The sequence below is a fragment of the Anoplolepis gracilipes genome, chromosome 2 (assembly GCF_047496725.1).
Source record: "Anoplolepis gracilipes chromosome 2, ASM4749672v1, whole genome shotgun sequence".
NCBI lineage: Eukaryota > Metazoa > Arthropoda > Insecta > Hymenoptera > Formicidae > Anoplolepis > Anoplolepis gracilipes.
Window position 1 is genome coordinate 8,168,060 of NC_132971.1, and position 18,643 is coordinate 8,186,702.

The window sequence follows — 18,643 nt, forward strand, 5'->3', positions numbered from 1 at the left end:
CATATCCAGAAAGGAATGATCGTGCGAGCGCGAGGGATCCATGAAAGAAGATCCACGCAAGGAGTCACGAGTAGGAGGACGATTGGTGGGGTTGAACCTCGGGGATTGGCGAGGATTGCAGTGTAGGGGATGCGTCAGAGGGTGCCTTCGCAGGTATATATTCTCCTGTCGGCGGCTCAGCGGCCGATCCGAACTACTGAAACGTTCGCCAGTACATCAGAAAGACACGACACCAAGTGCGAGTAGGTGAAGAAGAATTCGCCAGGTGCCAATGAGACGGACTTAGGGTTTACCTCGAGTGTGAGAGCTGATAATCGTTCTCGATCGCGATTTATTATCCGAATTTCATTAGCCAGTCGTCACGGAGATTTGTTTGCTAATCTGTGAGTATATGCGGAGTCCTAACTGTTAATATAAATTCGAAAAAAACTAATTGTATAACGTTTTTATTATTATTGAGATTTCGTGATTGATTCGAAAGAACATTTAAAAAATTTTGATAATTAATTTCTAAAATACTCGATTATTAGTGTTGTTAAAGTAATCTTTTGCAAACTGTTTTCTTTTTAACTATTTTCTTAATTGTTTGTACAATTATGTATAATGTAAAATGTAATTTTGTTTTAATGTATTTATAAAAAAAGTAGATTTAATTATACAAAGCAAAAAGTAATTATTTATTATTAAAATTATATGGATTTTTCACTATAAAGAACAAATTACAGATTTCAGGCAGTTTTTTATACTACGATAATTTATAATTTATAATTTAGACATATTATTTTTAAATCTCATTTATATACAACCGAATATTATGCTTGAATTAATTAAACTTTGAAATAAATGCATAGCTAATTACCTGATAAATATTAATATATACTGTTGTATTAATATATATAATAAATATATGTAAATTTGTATTTTGTTCAATACTTTCTTATTATTAGCATTTTTAATATGGCAACTTATGAATTAGTTGTTTTGAAATTATGTAGCACTTTTTTGTGACATATAATAAGAAATTTGTATTACGCGAAATTGTTTGTTACATTTTTTTTTAGAAAATAACTTTTATGTAATCTGACAAATATAAATTTTTACACACAATAAACTAGTACATACTGCGCGTACATATATACATACTAAGATCGTTTCTAATAGACAAATCGTCACAACAATTTTATTGCGAAACATTGTCCTAGTAGTAAGAATTTCGTCACAAATAATGCCGTGAACAGAAACACATTTTATCGAAGGAAGTAATCAGTCCATGTGTGATGAGCGTGTCATCATCACAGAAGAATGCGTCTGAAAATCGAGTTTTATGATTGATCCGATAGCTTCGTTATCGCTGTAAATCAGTCGCAATCTCTGTGTTTGCTTTACGTACTTCGTCCTCACTTTGCGTGTATAATCGCATGCATTAGAAAACGACACATTGAAGTTTACCATATTTAGCGAAATTGCCTCGCGACCCCTCTTGTCATTTCGCGTTTCGTTCGTGGCGCGTTTATCTTTTAACGAATTTATTCTGACGCCTGTATGTCGCTATATCGAGTCAACTCCATAAGCAAATTAAAATTAATATCGCGTCTGATTCCTTGTCATTCACAGCTTGAAAAATTTCATTTCATTGAGGCGGTTTCGCGTAGGAGAGTTCAGAAATTAACGCTTTGTAATAAATTCTCGAGGATTACATATGAAAAATATAATACGTTTTATAATGACATATTATAAGGTTTTTTTTTTAAATATCAATTCTTTATCTTTGAAATGTCATGATATTTGCAGTCTATCTTTGTGCGAGAAATTATTTTTATTAAACAAATTTTACAAACAAACACATCAACTTTACATCAATTTTACAAACATTACATTAATCAAACAAATTTTAAACACATTATTTTAGTCAAAACAAATTTCAAAATACATCTATATTAACATCTTTGTTACAATAACAGATTTTATTCTGCATATTGTATTTTAGATATAAAAATGTATTACGAGGGAGAATTATTAATTGATAGAAGTATATTAATCGAACAAATTTTAAATACATTATTTTAGTCAAAACAAGTTTCAAAATACATCTATATTAACATTTTTGTTACACTAACAGACTTTATTCCGTAATATTGTATTTTAAATATAAAAATGTATTACGCGGGTAGAATTTCCGTCTATTCTTTAAACTGAGATTTCTTCACCGGATTTTATGCGCTGCTTCGCGAAATGATGTGTATTCTTTTAATGCTATAAGGCGAGAAGATGGCCGATTGAGCATGTTCCTCTAGCCTTATGAGAAAACTCCATGCGCGCTATGAACTCGAAGCATTTGCGACGCTTGCCGGTGGACAATATCGTCACTTTAGATGCTTGTAAAGGTCACATAATTAATTTGATCCGAGTGTCGGTTGTGAGATCGTGCCACCAAGAGATCGTCTTTATGGCTTATCGTGTTCATAAATTTTCAAGAAATCGTGCTTTATTATTTGGTGAAATATCTGATATATAATTATAGAATCGTCTAAATTTAGCAAGACCAATATATGAAGACAATATTATCACAAAATAATCAAGGAATTTTAAAAGCAAAGAATCTTAATTAGTTTTTTCAATTTAATGTTTTCAATGAAAATTTATTTACTATTAGCCTTCTTTTTATCTAGCACTAATGTATGTCGAATAATTTCCAAGATAATGATATGTAGGTACACTTTAAACGTGTTTGATTTATTCATAATATTTTTGAAAAGTTTAAGATTGAAATTGGATGAATAATAACTATAATCACAGTCATCAATTATATCGTGGCATTATGTATGAAAGAGTGAATTTTCGATGCATCATCACAGAAGCGTTAATCTGTCGCTTTCTGAATATTATAGTCGCCTTCAGCGACTAATAAAAATTGATATGAGTAATAAAATTCAATATCAAGCGTGGATTAATTACGCATTAACATAAAAAAAAATCTTTCTTTAATAATCTGTGCGACCGTTATTTTATCAAAAGGTATCGAAAATACCTTGTATAAATGTGTCGATAAAGAATCGACAAGAGAAATCAATTAAATCATATCTTTTTATAAAATTATATCAGATTGCATATTATATTGTGTAGTAATTATAATCTAGTTGGTTCAAAATTTTTTTGCGCTATAAATTACATCGAGATTACTTCGTACAATTTAGTGATATAATTCTATTTAAATGTAGCTTGTTATGATACAGTTTTACTCGAAAATGTTGTGCATTTCTGATGCAGCTAACAATGAACGGAACATTCCCGCCACGTTCCCGAAATACCGTATCTGGATCATTATCGTATTTGGCAACGTAATATATTTCGCTTCGTCATTCTTACTAAAATCGCGAGCTTCGTAAGATTTCGCGTAATACAACTTGCAAAATCTTACGACGGAAAACGGAGTCTTCATAATCGTAACATCGACGGTAGCAGTGACGATATCAAAACGGGTGTACCTACGCAAGGCTCATTGTAAGACGAAGCTGCATTCATTCGCGCTGTATAACTGATGATGTAGTCTTACGGTTGTAACAATGTCGACAAACAATAACGGATATTTTCATTCAGTTGCACGTGCCGGCCGACTAACCATTAAGCGTGAAAATCGTTATCAGCGGCTTCAACGCTTGCGATCTTTGTCAAGTATGTTTCGTTTCGGCACGTTTCTGCTTCATCGGCTTTGCTTTATCTGTATATTATTACTGCTATGAGTATAATACAAATTCTCTTTTCTTTACACACGCGTGCAGTCTAATATGTTTTCTAAATAAGAATGAATTTATTGCATGTACTAATTTAGTTATTTATTTTCATGTATAATGTGTAACTGATTTATATTTTAATTATGTCATTTCCATTTATTAATAATATTTATAAAAAAAAAATTGCAAATCTTTGAATGGCATAATAGTAATTGAGAAGTATTATTCCTGTAACAAAAACATTTTTAATTGGAACAATTATAACAACTAATAATCATCAAAGAAACATGATATAACAAGACTACAATTTTCATTTAATCTATTGTCGGATTATGTAGAGAATTTAACAAATTTTTTACTGTCGACTTATCTGTTCATGAATCAATATCCAAAGATCAGAAGAATTAGTGATCTTTTTAAATACGAAGATATCAATGACAAGTGTGACAATCTTAAAATTATCGTAAGCTTGAAGCTATCGCAAAATATAATATTTCCAATATTGGATAAACTATGTGTTTTGATAACTATTTGTATAAATTTACATTTCATTATTCAAATATTTTGATTAGTTGACGTTTGATACCTCATTTCATTGTTAGATTGAGTTACGTATTGAAAAATCAGTAACCGTGTGCGCTCAATGGGACTTGAGTATATAATTAAACAATAGTCTATTGTATTTTGAGACATTTTATGAATAAAAATGTAAATATAAAAATATAAGTCAATAGAGACGTTAAATTGGTATCTTGCATTTAATATCGTAATCAAAATTCTTTTGCTTCTATAGGTGCCGCAATTTATAATATCTCACACTTTTTTCGCGCATTGATTCAGTAGAATTTATCGCTCTATATTTGAAAGACTTGAAAATATGCAAAGTATATGGAATTATATTATTACTATTTACGTCCCCGTGCAATAAAAATACAAATTCTTGCAGTATTAATAATGTAATAAAGAGTAGAAATTCTTTAAAAAATCCGAGCATGCGATTGTTGTCTCACGATTCAGTTCAAAGTTCACCGAGATATCTTTAAAGGCATGTACGTGGCTGCATTTTTCAAAAATAAAGTGCTACGTATTTGAGATCGGTCACGTATTCCAGTTTCACAGAGCGTTCAAGAAATACGCTGAAATTTAAGAACGTACAACAATACAACAAGAAACCTAGATAGAATATCCGTCTATCTTTATTACATACGTCTCGATATTCAATTTCAAAGCATTCATATTACAACTTATTCAATATTATTTTTTAAAATCGGAACGATCAAAAGACACGTGTTATCCGTAGAATTTTTAGCAAAGACAGACGTATATATCTGCACGTGGATTGGTCTATTTGATAATGTTTGACCTTTTGAATCTTTCGAATTAGTTTCGTATCTCATATTTATTGCATCATTAATGCTCAATCATGTTACGTGATATGGGAAAGTTTCGGCATACTTTTGATGATGGAATATAGATACAAGCTAATGTGACTTCGATTCGTCAATCGACTATACTTTGATATTCGATTCCAAACCACTCGATATCATCCATGGAGTTCCTCCATTATCGATAAAGTTGTCCGTTACGATGCAACAGGTAACTCAACTTCACGGTTTTGTTTTCATCTGCAAATTCCATTCTACTGCATTTTGACTATAAAATTTCTTTACTGCTATATTTTTAATATTATCGCTTGCCTGTTGTTTCTTTGAACTCATTAATGGTTAATTTTACATAACTCGAATTATTATGTATTATTGTTAATTTTTAATATTCTTTATTAAATTTCTCTCCTTAAATTTGTTTTTCTTGATCAAAACTGTACTGATTAGCGGTACAAATAATCGAAGAATGAATTTTATTATACAATTTAATATTTCATCGGATATACACTTAACTTATTTTTTTCGATCTTTCATCTGTAACAAATAGAACTAACAATAAGATAAATATACTAAATATATATAAATTATAAAAAATAATATATATAAAAATATATAATTGCAGAAATTATTTTGATGACTATTAGACTTTGATAACTTGTTAGAGAGTCAAAAAAACAGAAGGTGAATTAAATAGTTTTATCTGATGATAAATAATACATTGCGGACAATTTCATTTTTTCTCTATAAACCATAGCATGAGTTTTATATAAAGAAATCAATTCAAATTTTTTTTCGTCCTTATATAATATATTATAATAAAAATGCGGAAAAAAATTCGTCTTGATTGAGAATTAATAAATTGATTGATTATTCTCAAAAATTATCGGTATATTCGCCAATATTTATTTGAAGATAAGTAAAAATTTGTTGTATTCTCTACGTATTTACAATTATCATAATAGCTTATTACACCTTTTAAGTGCATGTTATTTAATTCTAAATGTCATTTAATCCAACGCGCTTTGCCATAATTTTCGGAATTCACTACATGTGTAATTTGATATTCTGAAAATGTAACATTATGCATATACAATTTAATTAAAATACCTGACTCTGTAATATGTTTTTTCAAAGATTTTTAAAAGTTTTTAAATTTTGAAGAATTTTATCTCAAATATCTCTTATAAATTAAAGACGAAAAGAAATGCGGAGATTTAAGATGCAGTATATAAATAGAGTATATAATATTACAATACGGCCAATTTTATTCATGTTTACAGTACAGAAACGACTAAATTTAGTTTCAGTAATTCCTGAATGAAAATGAATGAAAAGTTACGTTAGGAATGTAACTTTCTTTTAATTTAGAGCGCAACGACCGCTCGGCACGGCATTCTTAAGGAATAAAGCATTTCTCAACAACAATTTCTCGAAGAATTCTGTAGTTTCTTCGAAAGAGGTCGAAGATGCGCATTATAGTTTTTACATACCCTAATTATCTTTCGCGCTAACCACCCCCGTTCTTCTTTCGGAAGACGCCGAAGTCGGGAGCGAGTGGGAGTACCCGCGGTACTCGATCATCGTTAGATGGAAGTTTTACTACTTTTGGAATCGTATTACGTTAAAGAAACTTTTGATTGTATTCCTTTGATGCGCGTCGCGGAAAGTTTCGTCGCGACGCGGAAAAAGGAAATTGTTTGCGTGTTTTTCCCGCGGATTGATCGCACGCGTGTGAAGTTTAAAGCCTCGCACGTTGTTTTCCTTCCGATCTCCTTTTATACACATAAGCTTCGTCGTATCGTTGTAGCAACGAAGACCACTATTACTTCAAGTCGTTCGAAATGGGGACATGGATGATGAGCCTCGCTCATTTCTCCTGTTGCTTACTCTTGGTCGCCGTTGTTGGAACGTTGATTGTCCACGCTGATCCGGAACCCATGGCTAGACCGACCAGACCGAAGGTAATCGGCAGTCCCGAAGAGCTGAAAAGATATGCCGATCTTGTCAGAGATTATTATTTCTTGATCGGAAAAGCGAGGTAACAATTACATTCGCAAATATTATAAAATATTATTTTCGTAATTGAAATCAATGAATAATAAAAATTAGCTACTTAATAGTAAATTAATATATCTTAGATTACATACACATATATCTCAGATAAATTATAATCTTTATCTGACAATATTTTTAGAATAATTAATAGATAATTATATACAACTGTCATAAAGAAAATCTTACATGTCGGAACTATAGTCTCAATAAATAGTTGAATTAAAATACGCATTAATTATGTGTATAATATTATATTAAAATTTATACAGATAAATATCGTGAATAGAAATGTAAAAAAAGTTAATTTAATATAATGTAAAGTAGACTTAATTGTAGTATTAAGATTAATAATATTACCTAATACGTAGATATGGCAAACGAAGTGACATCGTACCAATGTCGGAGTTGAACAGCGCTTGGGAAATTCTGAGGATGATCCAGGATGCGCGGCGGCAAAATGAACAGCGAAGGCAAGAGAAGCTGAGGCAGAACAAAGAGCAGGTTCTGTTCCGAGATTTTCAAAACTCGGATGTCGACAAGCATACATCGCACGCCCCTGTACGACCCGGCTTTCTTTCGGACATAATCGGCAATTATGACGATGTACAATAAACGACCTCGCGTAGCATCCTCTCTTCTCTCTCCTAATCTCCCTAATTTCCTCTCTCCATATTGAAATATATCAAAGTTCTTTACCGTCCCAAGTTTATCGATGTTAAATTAACTTTTCGCTTTTCTCTCTCTCTCTTTGCCGCGATTTAATTTTGTATGAATATCTCGTCGAAGATAATTGTGCGATGCAGTGCCTGAAGATGATAGAGAGCGTGTGAGGATGCTGAAAGAATAATCTCTTGTCGTGGAGACGTTCAAATCGGAATCCAATTAATGACGCTTGAGATAAATCGAATTCTACGAATTATGTGATACGAATCTAGGTAGCAAGATTGTAATCCCATTTAATCTTATATGTATAAATTTCTTTGTTAACAATATTTAACAAGCATAATAAAGCTGAACTGACGAATAATTGGGGAATAACTACCATCCTAATGGATGTTCGTTAATACGGACTCTATTTCGGTAAAACCGTGTGGAAAGTCGGTCGATGCATATTGATTTTATTAAATTTTACTTCTGATTACACTTAAAATTAAATAAAATTATTTCTCAATAATATTAGAAAAAAATTAATATAAATTTGAGTGATATTTATGTATTGGTATATATACATATATATATATATATATATATATATATATATATATATATATAATATTTACATATTAGATACATATTTAACGTTCTGTTATAAAATATAAAATATTTTTAAATATTAAATATTTTTCTTTCTTCGAATAGAATTTGATTAAATCTCAAAGCTTTTTATAAAAATTTCATAAAAATATTTGACATCAGAAAGAAATTAAAGCTTGAATTAAAAAAGATTATTAAGTAGCAATTATTTCTGAATTTCTATTAGACTGTTAAGTTCTGTTAATATGTTGATAAAATATATAATTAATAATCCATTATAAAGGAAACAATCAAACAACAAAATTATCGCAGCGATTTGTGTGTGATGATTTATTACAACATACAAAATTAATTAAAAAATAAATTTTAGTCTATATATTATAATAAGGTGAGTCCCGCCATACGTGATCTAGAATTTAACTCTGTGAAATTATAATAAACTGACTATATTATAAATAAATAATTATCGGCAAACAATAATTACTTCTCATAAGTATGTGATATGTATGCGTAGATGATATCAGATTTTATTTAAACTAAATTAAAAAAAAATTAATATTAACTTGAAATTTGAATTATAAGTTACGTTACAAGATTATATGTGGTTAATGCAATATCAATTTTTAAAGTCAAACACTTAAAAAAATTGACCGAAATTAATCCCCTTAAATCAAAAGTTACATTCTTTGTTTATTAAAGTGCTTGTAAAGTTTCATTGAAATATTCTTTTCGATAGTTTCGTGACTCATAAAAGCGCGATTCTAATTGAATTAATATTTCGCGCAAATAGCGTCTCTCTTATTTTTGCAGACTTTATCTTTAGAATCAAAATAAAGAGGATTAGGACAAGATTGAACCCATGCAAAACTATTACTACACATGCAAAACTTCTTGCAATCTTCGTTAGGAAGTAATACTGCAAATAAGGGGTCATCTTCAGGGCAAGTACCAATGCAAGTAGATGGATCGTTATTCTTTTCGTTCAAAGATTGCACCGAATTTTCGTCATCGACCATTCCATGAAGCATGAATGCATGATCTTGATGGAATAAACGTTTCCCGCAAACAGCGTCTCTTTTATTCTTGCAGACTTTATCTTTAGAATCAAAATAAAGAGGCTCAGGACAAGGTTGAACCCACGCAATACCGTTGCTGCACAAGCAAAACTTTTTGCAATCATCATTAGGAAGTAATACTGCATACTCGGGGTCCTCTTCAGGACAGGTGCCAATGCAAGTAGCTGGATCAAGATCATTAATTGTTGTTTTATCAGTCTCGTCAACCCACTTTGTAGTAGAAATAATGGACATGGTAGTGGATTTTGTGAATAAACCGCAACCGGCCTCAGCTGGATTGTTGCAAATCTGACGAATATTATCAAAATGTAGACCATCTGGACATTTACGAAGAGTCGTTTTTCCATTAATACATTCATAATAATGAGTACATTTATATTTGTGAGGTATTTTTTCTGTAGAATTTTGAGAGCAATCATTTAGAGTAGTATTATCAGGAAGATCGCAACTCTTATAAGGATAATTGCATATTTGGAGGGTAACATTGAAATGGAGTCCTGCCGTGCATTGGTTTAGAATTACCTTACCGTTGTAGCATTGATAGTACAAGGAGCAGTTAGTCTCGTGCCGAAATGCTCTGCCTTCCTGAGAGCATTCAATCTCGTAATTGTCAATTAAAACATCATACGTTTCAATTGGCCGCATGCATTGCACTATCCAAAACCAATTGCAAACCTCTCGTATATAATCAAAGTGCTTGCCAAAATGACAAAATTGTATTATTTTTTCACCATTTACGCACTCGTAATACGCGTTACATAAAATAGGATGAGCAATCCGCGCTTTCTCAGTCGATCCTTTAGGAGGACATTTTTTTCGTGGTTTCTCAGGAGGTTCTGTTGTTGTGGTTGTCGTTGTAGTTGTCGTTGTAGTTGTTGTTGTAGTTGTTGTTGTAGTTGTAGTTGTTGGTGTGCTAGTTGCACAATTGGCTTCATCCTGGTGTTTGCAAATCTTTTCAATATAATCAAAATGTTGACCATTCGGACAAAATCGAAGTGCTTGCTTTCCCTTAACGCATTCGTAATACTGTTTACAATCGTATTCGTGGGGTAACAATATTTTTTCTGTGGAACAAGGGCAAATATATGGACATTTGGCTTCATCCGGAAGCTTGCAAGTTTTTTTAATTTGGTCAAAATGTTGACCATTCGGACAAGTTCGAACTGTTTGTTTTCCCTGAACACATTCGTAATATTGATCGCATTTACATTCGTGAGGCAACAGTACTTTTTCTGTGGAATCCGAAGGACAATTTGATAGAGTGATCTTTGAAAGGAACTTAGCAGTTAAGCCGCAATCTGGTTTTAACGGATAGTTGCATATCTGGAGGGTAACGTTGAAGTGGAGTCCCGCTGTACAATGTTTCAGAATTTTTTCACCTTTGGAACATAGATAATACGATGTACAATCAATCTCGTGCTCAAATGCTCTACCTTCCGGATAGCATTTACTCTGACAGCTGCCCATTAGAATATCTATGGTTGAAATAGGCCGGACACAGTTTACTGTTTCGGACCAATCACAAACCTCTCGTACATAATCAAAATGCATACCGTCCGGACATGTTTGACGTATCTCGTCACCGTTTTTACAATCATAATATATGTTGCATAGACATTGATGAGCAATTCGCGCTACTTCGGTTGAATTTTTGGAAGGACACTTTTTGCGAGGTTTTTTGGAATCTTGCATAGTTGTTATTGGGATTACTGTTGTAACTGGTGTTGTCGTTGTTGACGATGGAGAAGATAGTGACGATGACGAAGTTGCTGGCGAAGTTGTTATCGTGATTGAAGAGATAGTGGATGACACAGTACTAATTGTACTCCTCACATCATTGGGAGTATAATTGCAGTTTACATTTTCCGGATAATCGCATACACGAAGAATCGGATTAAAGACTAAATTGCGATCGCATTTCTTTGGTTCAGGGTTTACTTCACCATTAAAGCATATGTAATAATGATCACAGATAGTTTTATGGGGAATCATATGTATCCTGTCATCGAACCCACACGAAGTCCACGAAGGCAAAGTTACAGGAGAACTTGATGGTAAAGCCGTTGTTGTCGGATGACTGGACGATGATGTCACCAAAATTGGAGAACTTGATGATGAAGTTGGAAGATTAGATGACGATGTCGGCGATGTTGGAAAACTTGCTGATGAAGTCGTCGTCGGCAGACTGGACGACGACGATGTCGGAGAATTTGATGATGAAGTCGTCGCCGGAGGACTGGACGATGACGTCGGCGATGTTGGAGAATTTGATGATGAAGTCGACGGCGGAGAACTGGATGACGATGTTGGCGATGTTGGAGAACTTGATGATGAAGTCGTCGTCGGAGGAATAGATGACGACGTCGGCGATGTTGGAGAACTTGATGATGAAGTCGTCGTCGAAGGACTGGACGGTGAAGTTGGTGATGTCGATGTCAAAGTTGACAGTGGCCTAATCGAAGATAGCTGACACCCTGCGCTCCATGGCCAATCGCATACCTGAAGTACGGGATTGAAGTGCAATCTGTTACCGTTGTTATCCATCAAAGGACAATCTAGTGGTTTTCCTATAGGGCAACTGTAGAATTTCGTACAATCATTTTCATGGGACAAGTAAACTGTTTTATTTCGTGGCTCGGGATTTGTTGGACACTCCGTCAGAAAATCAGTCACCGGTGATATGTTAAGCGCAACGCTCAATGTAGCCACGTACAAAATGGCCACTAAGTAAATACCTAAAATACAAAAATTTTTAGGTAACATTAATATGAATATGTAATATGAATATATAATAATATATTGATTATCTGTATTAATTATCTATGACATTAATTCAATAATAAATTAAATAGCTAGATTAAACTTGAAAGACAGAATTTCATTTTTTTGTCAATTTATTTTTAACATAAGTGATGTTTTAATTGTATTGTGAATAAATTAACTTAGACGTCACAAGAAAACGTTAATATCTTTTTTTATGTTAAGTAAAATTTCACGTAAATTTTTCCTAATTGTAGCAGTATTTGAATCCAATATAAAAATGTTGAAATAAATTAAGATCTGAAGATACGATGTGTTGGTGTGTTTTTTGTACATTAAAATTTTTTATTAAATATTATTAATATATTCTAAGAATTAAACGAATTAAACAATTTCAAAAGAAAACTAAAATTATTTTAATACCTATTAAGATTAATATATTGTTTTTTAAATTATGTTATAATTTTCTTCCTATAATGTTTCTTAATTTTATTTTATTAAGGTTATTATAATTACACATAAAGATAATATTATATACTTTATATATAAAAAAAAACAGAAGACTTAATGGAATTAAATAAAAAACAATATATTTAACGTTTTATAATATAATTTTAATTATACTATTTAAAAATTATGATATGTATAAGAAATTAATTTTTAAATATGTATAAAAAACAATTTGTTACAAAAAAATATTCACATTAATGTTGATATTAAAAATAATTATTTGAATAAACACACACAACTTTACAATTTTACATAAATAATCTGCTATTCGGCTTGTTATATCAGTTTTTGTTACTTTTACATCTTGTTTAAACATATGAGTAATATTTTCGAATCTGATTATGTGTGTAAAAACAATGATCTTGAAGTAGATTCTTATTAAAAACATTTTATAATCTAATTTGCATATATTTACTATAATTATTTTATTCTGTCTTGATATCTATACACAATTAAACGCGATTAATTGCATTGTACAAAATCTTTTTTTTTTTTTTTTTTACGAAACAAATAATTGTTCTGCACATTTGCCATTAAACGTCAGTTATCCAATGTCTCTTAATTGTTTGCCTCCACCTTATCACTTTATTAAAATTCCATAAATCGCGAGCACTCACCTTTCATCGTGGATACCCAGTCACTGAAGTGAAACCGGGAATTATTTCTTCATTCACATTAAATTGCTAACTGATGAACTTGTCTCTCGAAATGATTTTTATAAGCGTGCAGAGTGTTATCGCTTATGAGTGGCTTATCATATCTAACATTAGCAAAATTTTTTTTTAAAATCAGTTAAGAGGATATTAAAGCAGATACAAACATATTATATATTCGTATGTTCTAATGTTTAAATATATAGTAATCAGTACAAGTACCAAACAAACGTTGAAATTTTGCAAACTTTGTTCGCAGCAGTTTACATATGTTACAGTCTTATACAAGTGTTGTGAACTTTTAATTACGCAATTTGTGAATGAAAATAATTTTAAAAGGGATGTAATAAGATAATAAGATTTTTTTACATAAGAATTTGTATGATATATATATATATATATATATAAATTAGTATTTAATACTTAATATTACATTATAGTATAATATTTTATTTTATATTATATTATATTAGATTTAAAAATATAAAAGAAAACTATATGGAAATCTGTGTATTTTTATATAAATTGCGAAGTTTATCTAAAATTATTCTAAAATCTAATTTTAAAAATTAATGAAATAATATATATATTATACGCACGCACATACACACATGCACATGTAATTGCGGTATTACTCTGAGAAAATATTGAACATATGTTTGTCTTTTAAAGATAGTTATTTTGAAGAGCATTTTGTAAGAGAATCTTTCTATTTCTTATTTTTTTCTCTTTCATATAATAGTGACATACACACATAAAAAGCAATATTAAAAAATATCATAATATTATTCCTTAACATTTGATTTGTTGAAGGCTTTTGCTAACTGATACTTATCGCCTAATTCGATAATCTATTTACATAAACGTGACATAAAATGTATATGTAATAGTCGAAAATTTTATCTCACCGAATCATTCGTTTATCAGAATGTAATTGACAGCGTAGTAATCTTGAGAAGTGATCAAAAAAATATATAAAAATTAAAATATTAAATACTTTTATTAAGATTTCTAAAAGAAATATTAAAGTTTTAAAATAATATCTAAGATTATTCTGCAACTTGAGAAACTTTGATAACAAAATATAATATCTTTTAAAAAAGTCCAAAATAGATGATATTTTAGTGAAATTTTAGTTGGAAAGAAGAAGCTTAGTTTTAAAAATGTATAACGTTGAAAATTGAAAAGTTTAAATAATAATCCTTTCTAAGAAAAAAAAACTAACTCCAAATTGAAGAAAGAATATTATCGAGATTAAAGTGATAATTTGTATTGAGAAATATATAACAAAATGTTAATTAAAAAAATATATGTAATAAAATAATCTGTTTAGGTTCATACAATCATTTTATCAATAATCAAATATAAAATGCAGATATAAATATCAAAAGTGTATTATTAACTGATAACTTTATCAATTTCGATTATTTGTATAAACGATTTTCTGCTTAATTAACATGTGTATATTTATATAAATAACTTTCTGTTTGCTAATTAACAACAAAGATAGATGTTACATAGGAGAATTTTAATTTAGTCTGATATACATTGCCAGCATAATTTTCTCTAACACATTGTTAATATCTAAAAGAGATATTATCAATGATATCCATGACCACCGAATCATCGATTGCATTAGTTTAACAAAATCGCTGGAAAATCGATGGAAAGCCGACAAAAGATTGACACTTTGACATACTTCTTACTATAACTTTCCTTTATTTTCTAATAGATCTACTGATACATCTTTTCTTTACTTTATTTTTGTCCACAAACTTCGAATTTTTTAGAGTATTGCAAGCCTTTTGGAGAGCTTTGAACTATCAGAATATCGTCGATGCATCTGCAGAACTTGTTACAATCATGTATGCGACAGCGTTATTCTATCCTGAAAACATTTATGTACAATGCATCTAGACGAGTCGGCTATCTCGCATTGCTTGGTAATTGGATTAAAGTACAGACCATCGGGACATTTGTGAACCGTTTGCTCGCCGTTTTGACAAACATAATACAAAGTGTAGTCTTCCTCATGAAGTAATCTTACAGTGCCCTCACTCGAAAGACATTCAGGTGTCTTTGCAGGTGCATTCCACAAGCGCATCTGACTCGGCGATATTCCGGCTCTCGTAAACGCGACAACCGCCAACATGATGATGATTATCGAAGAACGTTCTGTACATTATATATAGAGTATATTTCGAATTGTTAAGAACACTTTCTGTTTTTGTTTAAAATTTTTATTTGCATATTTCTAGGGGTTATCGTGATTTTGATTGTAACAAATACATTTTATTGACTTTTATAATCGGGAATAGTCGTGTGATAGTTTGCAATTTTGCTCTCCAAACATGCATTAAATAAACGGTCATAATAAAAGACTGCTATTGAAAATTTAATTGATTTAAACTTAATAATTATAAAATCTTGTCTGTACATTCAAGCAGAATCTCTTGTATTTTATAGAAAAAATGGAAAGCTAAATTTATATGCAACTATAGTATACTTTGGCATTTAACAAACAATTTAACATAAAATTTTTAATTTTAATATGAAAAAAAACTGAGTTGTATTACACAATATATAAAAAATCACACAGAGCTTTCAAAGTCTTACCTCTCATTGTGGAAAAGTTTTGTTGCATTACAACGTTTTGCAGTTGACAGTTTAAAATGCTATATAACTGATCACTACAATAGGCATTCATTGATTTTTATATTGTTAATCTTATCATATGAAGATAATTTTCTGCGAAAATCTTTCATTAATTTCTGCAAAATTAGTTCATGTGGAATTAATCCAGGATTTTCATAGATTAGTATTATCTTTGATTGAAATCACGAAAATAAAGTCACCAAAATTATTCAAGCAAAATTTTGTGAATATTTAACAGGCAATTTTCTATAATGCGGTCAAGAAAGAGAATATCACGTATCTAATTTAATGCATTTATATTGCAACATTATTTAATTATATAAAACTGCGAAATATTTTTAAATAATATTTGGGATGATGATCATAATCTTCTTATTGTCAAACTGTATAACTTAAAAAATGCACAATAATATACGATAACAATTTTTATCTTTTAATTTTTAGATAGATGATAAAACAAATTTTAATGACTATCTGTAAGGAAATACGCTGTCAAATAAAACATTACATTTAATGAATCAAGATATTTCATATGCTATAAACAATATTTGTTAAAAGGATTTTTTCTTATCTAGTTGTATGCTAATAGAAAAGTAAATAGAAAGTAGTAAATAAAAATTAAATTTATCGATTACTGATGTAAAAGTCGTCAAAACAAATGCAAGATTTGAGAGAACTCCTTTCTAATAATATATATATATATATATATATATATATATATATATATATATATATACATTTTTTTAAAGAAAAATTTGAAAAAAAAGATAAGTATAAACAAAAATTATTAAATAATATTTGCTTACCATATATAAATATATTTGTGTTATAAATTAATTATATCTCTTTCTATAATCAAATGTGTTGTTTTTCCTTTAAAGCCATGTGTTGTTTTTTCTTTAAAGCAAACTTGTTAGTGTAAAAGATAGTGCTGTCATTATTTTTTATACAAAATCATAGAGCGATTTGATATAAAAATTGTGATATTGAAATAATTAAAAAATCAAGAGTAAGATAAGCGATAAAAGCAATATACATTCTTCTTTATAAAAATACAGGAAATATGTTTTCAGAAATATATTTTCAAAAATCCAATTAAATCGCAAAGTGTTTTTTAAATTTGGTAATTTATCAATGCCGATAATTAAAATAAATATCGATCATGTCATACATATATCGATAAAAATGTATGGACTGTGTCTAAAATTTTAATCACTTGCAAGATCATCGCAAATCACACATTGTAATTTCTTTTTACATGTTATAAAAGATTATTATATGCAATATAAAACAATATTGCATATATGGAATATTGTACATATATCATTTGCAATCACAAATCTATTATAATTTGCAAACATGCAAATTTTGATTTAGTTTTATATTTCTATTTAAATATAAAATTAAAATTTTAGACGCAGTCCGTACATTTGTTTCGTGCTACAGATCATTACAGAGTATTATTAGACATCTAATTACTAATTATTTAATATATATTAATATCGATATCTTCATTTTCTTTCAAAGAAACACCATATTAAATTATTGTTATTATTATTTACCCTATAATTATTATTACCCTGTAAAATTAATAATTATATATTGTATATATTTTAAACTAAAATACAATTTATCTTTTGAATAATTCTTGTAATCTCATAAGTATGTCTACTTGCAGATGGACTTTTTACAAAAGATTCATCGCATACGTTTATTTTACGATTTTACTTTTTATTTTTGTCAATATTGTGCATTCCTTAACGCATATTTTACATTTTGACAATAAGAAGAGTATGATTGTCATCCCGCGTATTATTTAAAAACATTTCGCGGTTTAGCACTTTGTACTGATGACAAATATGTAATAATCTGCATGTATCATAGATAAGTGATGATTATACAATAAATATTGCATCATTAAACATCTTTAAAAAAATCATATATTTTATATTAAATAAATAATTTAATCAAAGATAAATCTCTGAAATCGTAGCCCGTTCCAGATTATCACACGTCACATATATACATCGTAGTTTTTTTTATCGACCTCGAGCTAACGTTTCGATAATATCCCATCGACCTACTAAACTCTATACTTGAAAAATACAATGATATCTTAACTCATCGATTGATTGTCGTTTAATAACAAGTCTGATTCACGTCAAATTATATAATCAAACATAAAACGCAGAGAATATAAATTTTTCAATTTAATGCTTCTAGCACCATTTTATTTTATAAAATAGATTTTTTTATTGTAATTTAATAAACCATTTAATAAAATCATTTTTTTCCGACACAAATACTATCAATATTCAAGGATGTTTTTTTTTATTTTTAATGCTATAATATATTATTGTTTTTTTTAATTTTTAATCCTAATAGACGAATTTACTAAAACATTTATAAATTAGCCTTTTATACATTTATATAAATATTATATTTTAGAAATGATATTCCGAATATCACGTACATTAATTGAAAAATAGAGTTTTTTTTTCAAAAGTGTGATTTAGTATCATATGTTATACACGCATTACTGGATGATGCTAATAAAGTGTGTA

The 18,643-nt window shown here is 29.5% G+C and overlaps 2 protein-coding genes across 2 annotated transcripts; one reads left to right on the forward strand and one right to left on the reverse strand.

The window, feature by feature from the left end:
* The first annotated feature begins 202 nt into the window (after positions 1 to 202).
* Positions 203 to 8,273, forward strand: LOC140676440 (neuropeptide Y-like). Its single transcript, XM_072911498.1, has 3 exons — positions 203 to 383; positions 6,924 to 7,154; positions 7,540 to 8,273. The coding sequence occupies exons 2-3, from the start codon at positions 6,958 to 6,960 to the stop codon at positions 7,781 to 7,783; spliced, it is 441 nt and encodes a 146-aa protein (XP_072767599.1). The 5' UTR covers positions 203 to 383; positions 6,924 to 6,957; the 3' UTR covers positions 7,784 to 8,273.
* Positions 8,274 to 9,210: 937 nt separating this feature from the next.
* On the reverse strand, positions 9,211 to 13,504 carry LOC140662942 (uncharacterized). The gene is given in 3 exon segments (XM_072886701.1): positions 9,211 to 9,327; positions 9,330 to 12,236; positions 13,389 to 13,504. Coding segments are annotated over 3 exon segments (2,943 nt in total). The 5' UTR covers positions 13,396 to 13,504; the 3' UTR covers positions 9,211 to 9,298.
* Positions 13,505 to 18,643: the final 5,139 nt, after the last annotated feature.

What these genes read in the sequence shown, in the direction of transcription:
- LOC140676440 (XM_072911498.1), top strand. Translation starts at nt 6,958, where the DNA reads ATGGGGACATGGATGATGAGCCTCGCTCATTTCTCCTGTTGCTTACTC. An exon ending in TTCTTGATCGGAAAAGCGAG is followed by an intron (nt 7,155 to 7,539) that starts GTAACAATTACA and finishes CCTAATACGTAG; the next exon opens with ATATGGCAAACGAAGTGACA.